General features: G+C 38.6%; 1 protein-coding gene across 1 annotated transcript; it reads right to left on the bottom strand.

Moving 5' to 3' along the window:
• Window positions 1-5373: 5373 nt before the first annotated feature.
• Window positions 5374-5841, bottom strand: LOC131256687 (zinc finger A20 and AN1 domain-containing stress-associated protein 6-like). Its single transcript, XM_058257717.1, has one exon. It carries the CDS (start codon window positions 5795-5797, stop codon window positions 5414-5416), a length of 384 nt encoding a protein of 127 aa, XP_058113700.1. The 5' UTR covers window positions 5798-5841; the 3' UTR covers window positions 5374-5413.
• Between the last annotated feature and the right edge of the window lie 3719 nt (window positions 5842-9560).

Genomic DNA, 9560 nt, shown 5'->3' with positions numbered 1-9560 from the left:
TCCAAGGAAACCGACGAGGTGTATGCTGTGGTAGTAAAGGGGGATGAATCGAAGTCCTTAAATATTCCTCAAAGTTCAAAGACGTTGCTGAATGAATTCAAAGAAATTTGGCCCAATGGCCTTCTTTATAGATTGCCTCTAATACGAGATATTCAACACCATATCGACCTTGTCCCTAGATCCAGTTTACTCAATCATCCTCATATAGGATGATTCCGAATGAGTATGATATTCTATAAGGGCAAGTGGAGGAACTGATCTGTAAGGGTCTAATCCGAGCAAGCATGAGCCCATACGTCGTATCAGCCCTATTAATTCCAAAGAAAGATGGGAGTTGACGTATGTGTGCCAACAACCGGATGATCGACAATATTACCATAAAATACAGATTGCTATGCCATGGCTGGACGATATGTTGGACATGTTTAAGGGTGTAAAATTATTTTCAAATTTAGATTTAAGGAGCAGTTACCATAAGAATCGAATACGGCCGAGAGATGAGTGAAAAACAACTTTTAAGACCAAGGAATGGTTGTATGAATCCTTAGTCATGCCCTTCGGTCTTTCGAATGCATCTAGTATATTCATGACGTTAATGAACAAAGTTCTAAAGCCATTCATCGGCATTTCATAATATTCTACTTCGATGACATTTTGATATACAGTAAGGATAAAGCAAGCTATATGAAATACCTCAAACAGGTCCTTTAAGTGCTCACTGAAAACAAGTCGTACATTATTTTTTTTTAAAATGTAGCTTTTTGACTGATAGCTTGTTATTTTTGGGCTTTGTCGTAACATCCACAGGCATCCAAGTAGATGACAAAAAGGTGAAAGCCATCACGGAATGGACGGTTCTAAAGAAAATTCACAAAGTACGGAGTTTTCACAGATTGACGACATTCTATTGTAGGTTTATGAAGAATCTTAACACCATTATGTTACTAATTATAGATTCATGAAGAAAGGACCATTTCAATGGACTGACGAAGCTGAACACTGGTTCTTGTACTTCCTAACTTTAACAAACTATTTAAGGTCGAATGTGATACTTCATATGTCGAAATTGGGAGAATTTTATCTCAAGAAGACAGGCTGGTAGCCTTCTACAGTGAAAAGCTTAGTGATGCATACAAAAAGTGATCGACCCATGAGCTTGAATTGTCCGCAGTAGTCCAGGCACTGCAACATTGGTGACATCTCTTTTTACAACCTCATGGATGGATGATACTTAATTTAAAGGGACTTTATTCTTTATACAGACCATCAAGCTCTCAAATTCAATAATAGTCAAGTTAACGTGAAACGTGTGTATACCAGATGGGTTACATTTTTGCAAGAATTCACGTTCGTTCTGAAACACAAGTCAGGGCAGCAGAATAAGGTCGCTGATGCAGTTAGCCACCATGCTTCACTACTTGTTATAATGAGTAATGAGATAGTCGGCTTCGATTGTCTCAAAGAGCTGTATGTTGACGAGAACTTCAAAGATGTATATATGAGGTGCCAAGAAGGTCATCCCAGTGACTTACATATGCAAGACAGTTTACCACAAGGGTTTTTTCAGGTTAAATCCAGAGTGTTTGTTATTGGACTTGATTGTGCATTTGGAATATTTTGCTTGATTAATCTTTGTGTGCTTCCGTGGTCCCCCAACACAATCATGTAGTGCCCTGCTTTAATGTGGGTCATTCATCCTATGTTGCCACCTTTGATGTCCATAATTTATATTATGGTGTTTTTTTTTTTCCCTTGAAAATTAGCCTTGTGGTGTTTCTTTTTTCAATTAAATTTAAAGATATTTTTAAGCTTTAAATTATACATTTAGTATAATAACCGTTAATCAAACATGGCCCATTTTTAGGAATATACCAAATGAGCCTGGGGATAATAGTCGGGTGGGCTAGGTTAAAATCTTGTTCAATCACGTTAACATGGTGAGTTTCAAGTCCAGCCACCAAGTGATAAGACACCGCATCAAATAGAGCATGGTCCACACTGAAATAAAATAATAACAATAATATGACTGTCAAAAGGTTGAGATGTTACAATTTGAACAATTTTATCAAATTAGTCGAATCCCTCGATCACGAATTACATTGCCATGGGATTCATATTTAGAACTGATCACCAATAGCAAGCGACCATATTTTTCCCTCCGACATCAAACTGAGCATAGTCCACACTCAATGGAAAGTAATATAACTATCTAAGCGTTAGGATGTTGCAATCTTAACAAATTTATCAAATTTATCGAATTCCTCGATCACGAATCACATCACAATGGGATCCATATTTAGAACTAATCACCTATGGGAGTTAGCCATATTTTCCCAACCAACATCAACCACAGCGTGGTCCACACTCAACGAAAAATAATACAACTGTCAAATGGTTGGAATGTGAAATCTCAAAATTTTTATCAAATTTGTCAGATTCCTTGATGTCTTAAATCTGTAAGCAACAAGGTCTGTCGATGCCACCGACAGACCACTTGATGCCATCAAGCAGTGGTTGATGTCATCGACAGATGCTTGATGCCATCAGAAAAATATGAAAAAATTCACATTGATTGCTGGAACATTTTGGTGTTGTTACTCGATATCATTGACGGTGTTCGATGCCATTGACAAATCGTCGATGCCATCAAAGTCCATCAAAGGTCTCATCGAGTGCGTGCATAATTATGTAATGCGGGATTTGTTTTCTATTCCGATTGTGATACTATATATATCCAGTGTAATCGGGATTTGGGTGTAGTAGAAGAGTTGTAGGGCTTTCTAATTCATTCCAAATGATTTTCAAGGCATAGCTGGGGCTTGTGAAGTGGATTCGAGACTTGTTTGAATCGGTAGCACTCTATCTCTTGTAATTTTTGCTTTTATAGTGCATACTCGTCGCTTTGTGCTATGATTTTTTTTTATTTTTTTTTCCGAATGCGTTTTTTCCATATAAAATCTAGATTGTTTGTGTGATTGGTAATACTTTACTTGATTTATCTTTGTATGCTTCCCCGGCTCCCCAACAATAACTGATCATTTACCGGATTCAGCCATATCTTTCCCACTAATATCAAACAAATCATAGTCTACACACTCAATGAAAAATGATCCAACTGTCAAATTATTGGGATGTTGCAGTTTGGACAATTTTATTAAATTCATTGAATCCCTCGATCACTAATCATGATGGGATCCATATAATCACGTACGGAGTTAGCCATATTTTTTACACTCACATCGAACAGAGCATGTCCACACTTAATGGAAAATAATACAATTGTCAAACGGCTGGGATGTTCAATTATCACATCATGATGGGATCCATATTTAGAACGGGAAATATTTTTCCCACGAATATCAAATGGAGCATGGTCTACACTCAACGGAAAAAAATACAAATGTCAAATGGTTGGAATTTTCCAAACTAAACAAATTTATCAAATTTGTCTAATTCCTCAATCACCAATCACATCACGATTTGGAATCCATATTTAGACGGGGATTGCTTATTGACAGTGGCAGTAGCAACGTGGTATGATATATATATATATATATATATATATATATATATATATATATATATATATATATATATATATATATATATATATATATATATATATATATATATATATATATCTGTGTGTGTGTGTGTGTTTTATTCAAGTTGTCCATCTATTTTTTAAGATCATTAATTATAGAGCATGAAGCTAAAAACCAGGGAGATCCAAATCTCCAGTGTACCACACTTAAAGAAAACAGTGGTAAATGAATGCCCACCATTAGAAAACTTCCTAGGGCTCATTGTAATGTTTATTTGTCATCCATTCTGTTGGTTAGGTCATGCACACGTGGGTAAAAAAAAAGAAAAGAAAGAGAGAAATATCAGCTTAATCCAAAACTTTTGTAGCCCCTAAGAAGTTTAATGGTGAGTGTCCAATCACCATTCTTTCCTATAGCGTGGTCCATATAAGATTTGGATATGCCTCGATTTTGGGCTCATGCCCTAAAATAGTCTGAAAAAAATGGATGGATTGCCCGGATAGAACAAATACATCATCATGGTGGGCCCACAGAGCACTGTTAGTAGCCACCTCACTGTCGGTAGGCAATGGGCGCCCCTATATCTAGAACTGATCACCTGTGGGGCCAGCCATATTTTTTCCACCAACATTAAATGGAGCATGGTCCACACTCAACAGAAAATAATACAATTGTCGAATGGTTGAAACGTCGCAATCCGAACAATTTTATCAAATTTGTCAAATCCCTAAATCATGAATCACATCAAGATGGGATCCATATTTAGATTTGATCGCCTATGAGATCAGTGTGATATTTTTTTCCACCACCATTCAATGGAGCATGGTCCACCCTCAAATTTAGGAAAATAATACAATTATCAACCAGTTGGAACATTGCAATGTGAATAATTTGATCAAATTTGTTGAATCCCTCGATCACGAATCGCATAACAATAGGATCCATATTTAGAACTGATCACCTAAGGGTCAGCCATATTGATGCGATAGGATCCATATTTAGAACCGATCACCTAAGGGTCAGCGATATTTTTTCCGCAAATATTGAGCGGAGCATGGTCCACCACTCAATGAAAAATAATAAAGCTGTCAAAAGGTTGAGATGTTACAATCTGAGTAATTTTATCAAATTTGCCAAACTCCTTAGTCATGAATCACATCATGATAGAATATATATTTAGAATTAGAGTTCCAATCATCTATTTGTTACAAACGGATATTTTCTGTTTATTTGCAGTGTAATGTGGCCACATCATCACAACCTGCATTTAATAGAGGAGCAATCACATGCAGGTAAACAGAAAATCCAGCAAGCAGAAAATCGGAATTCTTGGATTTAATCACCTACGGCATAGGGCCATATTTTTCCCACCAACTTCAAACCGAACCAGTCCAGAGTGGAACGGAAAATAATACAACTGTCGAATGGTTGGGACGCAGCAATCTTAGCGATTTTATAAAATTTCTCTACACTGCTGGAATCAATGGACAACCAAGGGTCTCACTAAACATATAGGTGTGCCCCATATAATGAGTGAATCAGCCCGATTTTTGAAATGGGTGATGTTCATGATCCGGCCCACCGTTTGCACGGTAACGATGTCCTGCAAAAATGTCATGGTGGTGGAAAAGATATGCGGCATATGCCTACCTGACATGTGATCGCCTGTAGGTAATTAGCCAACCGTTTTGATCAACGAATCAGAATCATGTCTCAGGTGCATGGAATCTCATGCGTCCAAAAAGATTAAAAAAAAAAACGAAAACTAGGTTGTTTGGATGCAAAAACCAAATTCAGTATCTTCGAAAGCAAAAGAAAAAACAAAAAGTAAGTAATCCAGTATAACTGTTTGGGTGCAAAAACCAAATTCAAATCCTCTCGCACTTATCCGCTTTAACGGTGGGATTCTCTCTCGCGATCGCATCCCGGCCCATCTTCTTGAAATCGAACGAGCAGTCGTGCTTGTCCCAGAATCGATGGACGGAGCAGAACGTGCCTCCGCATCGGCACTGGAAGCCCGTGAGCCCGACACGCTTCCTGCATAACCCGCACCGATTCGGGAGTTGTTTGGCAGGACCATCATTAGCATTGGTGGTCCCTCCTTCATTGCCGGCCAACTGAATTGGTAGTCCCACAATTATGGCCGTTGATTGCTTGAGGACGAAATCTTTGTAGCACTTGGAGCAGAGATTTTTTGTTGCATCACTGCCGAAGAATCCACAGTTGTTAGCGCAGAGAGTTGGTAGGTCCATCTCAAGAGATTGAACGGACACGATTAGCTTGATGAAAGACAAGAGAGAAGGTAGAGTAACAAAAGATAAAAACCTCCGTTACAGCGGAATATATAGAGCTCTAAGTTAGAGGATTAGAAGTCTCTGGAGGTTTCAAATCCAAGTTCGAGACCAATGCAACGCCTGTTTTACGCAGCGCAAAATAAACCCAAGTTCTGTGGGGTCCATCATGTTGTATATACAAAATCCACTCCGTTCATCAAGTGAAAACCATCATTTGGACCGTATATGTTGAAGATAATCTCCATTAGGAACTGTCATGGATCACACAAGAGGAACAATGCAAAATTGCTACTCGAACCGCTAAGTTCACACGGTGTGGCCCCAGTGGATTTTTTTTTATATATCATATTTACTCTTCATATTATTTTGATCCTGATGAATTACATCTTATCAACGGCTTTGATGAAAGATACACGACTTGGTAACCCCACAAACAAACCTATGGTTTAGCATCCTCTCCCTACTTTTCAATGTGGTGCGGCCCGTATGAGTTGTGGATATGGCTGATTACTGGTTTAACATCTAACATGGAGCATAAAACCTGATAGACGGAGCGGATTTTACATATACAACCTGGTGGGCCCCACAGACTTGAGTGTTTTTACGCAGTGCTGTAGAGGACTCCGGACCGGTTAGCCACCATATCTGCCATGTCGGACCTGAAAGCCGATAAGAGAAATTTCCAACTGTGAGCCCCACCTTTTACCCACCGTGTTTTCCAAACGCTCACGAACTTTACTTTCCTAAACCAAATCATTTTATACGGACACACTACTTTCGGATGAAAATACTTTGCATGTGCAAGGTCGGTAGACTTATAGCTACGAATTATATCCGTAAGCGTAGGTACTAAATAGCGCAGCCATTGCTTCAACTGTTTTGTAGCACCAAGTTTTCTGGCTACGAATATAAACCATAGCCATTTCTTCTATAGCAAACGGTTCTTACAACTATGGATAAATGAGCGAGCTTAACATGAAATTCAATGATCCTAACATAAAATTCAACAATCTTAACATGAATTCAACGAGCCTTAAAAAAAATTAAATGAGAGAAACTGAAAATTCAGCGAGACAAACATGAAATTGAGAGAGGCATATTGGAAATTGAGCAAGGCGGACATGAAATTGAGCGAGGCAAACTGGAAATTGAGTGAGGCAAATATGAAATTGAGCAAGGCAAACTGGAAATTCAGCGAGGCAAATATGAAATTGAGCGAGGCAAGCATGAAATCGAGTGAGGCAAACTGGATATTCAGCGAGGCAAATATGAAATTGAACGAGGCAAATATGAAATTTAGCGAGACAAACATGAAATTTAGCAAGGCACACTAAAAATTGAGCGAGGCAAACATGAAATTGAGTGAGGCAAACTGGAAATTGAGCAAGGCAAAGAGAAAATTCAACGAGGCAAACTGAAAATTCAGCGAGGCAAACTGAAAATTGAGTAAGGCAAACATGAGATTGAGTGAGGCAAATAGGAAATTAAGCAAGGCAAATTGGAAATTGAGTAAGGCAAACATGAAATTTAGCGAGTCAAACTGAAAATTTAGCGAGGCAAACTGAAAATACAGCGAGGCAAGCATGAAATTGAGTGAGGCAAACTAGAAATTGAACAAGGAAAACTGAAAATTCAGCGAGACAAATTGAAAATTTAGTGAGGCAAACGTGAAGTTTAGCAAGGTAAACCGAAAATTAAGCGAGGCAAACATGAAATGGAATGAGGTAAAGAGAAAATTGAGTGAGACAAACTAGAAATTGAGTGAGCCAAACATGAAATTGAATGAGGCAAACTGAAAAATGAGTGAGGCAAACATGAAATTGAGTGAGGCAAACTGAAAATTCAACGAGACAAACAGGAAATTGAGCAAGGCAAACTGAAAATTCAACGAGGCAAACATGAAATCTAGTGAGGAAAATTGAAAATTCAACGAGGCAAACATGAAATTCAGCGAGACAAACTGAAAATTCAACGAGCAAAACATGAAATTCAACGAGGTAAACTAGAAATTGAGCTGGGCTAACATGAAATTGAGCAAGGGTAACATGAAATTTCATGTTTGCCTCGCTTAATTTCCTGTTTGCCTCGTTGAATTTCATGCATCATGTGAATCGCTGCCTTTAGTTTCTTTATATCCATGAATGACCCGAAAGAGGAGATGATGTACGGATTTAGGAATTATAGGATGCCTAACTCGAGCCTTTCCACAGTATACTCAAAGCCGACTCCACATCATTGCACAACACACTCGTTGAGAGAAGTTACCCCCATTAAAACATTTATAATCATTTATTGGTCCCTCTGTGATGTGGTTAACATTATATCTAAAATGCTAATATTAACATCTTCTATTGTGATAAACTACATGGGTTTAAAATTTTCAAGTTTGAGTTGAGAAGAATGTCGGGGCAGCCTAATCGAACTAAAACTTAATATTTATAATAAAAATGAAAATAAAATACTTTCGGTCATCGATCTGATAGAATCTCCCAAATCTGCTGAGTTGGTTGGCTAAATCAGTTTCTCCTACCCCAAAATCATGTATGATATGTCAAAAAAATCATTCCAGCTTGCAACACACGACTGTTTTAAGGTTGGACAAGCAATAAGTTGGGGTCCATCTTGCTGCCTGACCACCTGGCTACTGAAGTGATATCACCAAGTTATATGGGTCCTATCATGATGTATGTTTTATATATGCACCGTCCAACCATTTGGAGAGATCATTTTAGGGCATTAGACAAGGAATAAGTCAGATCAAAAGCTCAAGTGGACCCCACCACTGAAAATAATGGAGACAGTGACAGCCGTTTGAAATTTCTGATGGTCTGAGCCACCTTCGTCTTTCAATCCTGAGCAAGGCAAATAGGAAATTGAGCGAGGCAAACATGAAATTCAACAAGGCTCAAAGGAAATTGAGCAAAGTAAACATGAAATTGAGAGAGGCAAACATGAAATTGAGGCTCGTTAAATTTCATGTTTGCATCGCTAAATTTCATGTTTGCCTCACTCAATTTCACGTTAGAGTCACTCAATTGCATGTTAGCCTCACTCAATTTCACGTTAGCATCGGTCAATTTCATGTTAGCCTAGCTCACTTAATTTCCAGTTTGCCTCACTCAATTTCCAGTTTGCCTAGCTCAATTTCATGTTTGCCTCGCTCAATTTCCTCTTTGCCTCGCTCAATTTCCAATTTGCCTAACTGAATTTCATGTTTGCCTCGCTGAATTTCCAGTTTCCCTCTCTCGATTTCCATTTTGCCTCGTTCAATTTCCAGTTTATCTCGCTCAATTTCTTGTTTGCCTCGCTCAATTTTTAGCTTCGTAGATTTTGAGTAGTTATCCCCCTGAGGGAGACGGGTTTAGGGAATGAGGGGTTTTGAGGGAATTGGGTTTGAAAGGAAAAATATTGGTAAATAGAAGACCTAGAGATGAAGAGGATTTAGGAAAATGGGGTTTGGTGGGGAGGATTGGATGCAGGAATGGGCTTAGAGAGAGGTTGTTAAGTTTTGAGGAAGAAGGATTGGGAAATTTTTGAATTGGGGGTGTTTAGGGGCTAAAAAAAGGGCTAAAGGGGGGCCCCACACGTGTGCAGAGAGCCCCACAAAACTCATGGATCGGTAGGGTAGTGGCCCACCGCCCCCAATGTCTACGCTACCAATGGCTATGGTTATAATCTGTAGCCACATGTATATAGAATCGACGGTGCAACTTTGATGTAT

Source organism: Magnolia sinica, chromosome 1 (assembly GCF_029962835.1).
Source record: "Magnolia sinica isolate HGM2019 chromosome 1, MsV1, whole genome shotgun sequence".
Classification (NCBI taxonomy): Eukaryota; Viridiplantae; Streptophyta; class Magnoliopsida; order Magnoliales; family Magnoliaceae; genus Magnolia; species Magnolia sinica.
Note: the sequence above shows the minus strand (reverse complement) of the source record. Positions and strands in the feature narration are given on the sequence as shown.

Excerpts from the sequence above, each read along its gene's own strand:
- LOC131256687 (XM_058257717.1), bottom strand. The coding sequence starts at position 5,797 with ATGGACCTACCAACTCTCTGCGCTAACAACTGTGGATTCTTCGGCAGT.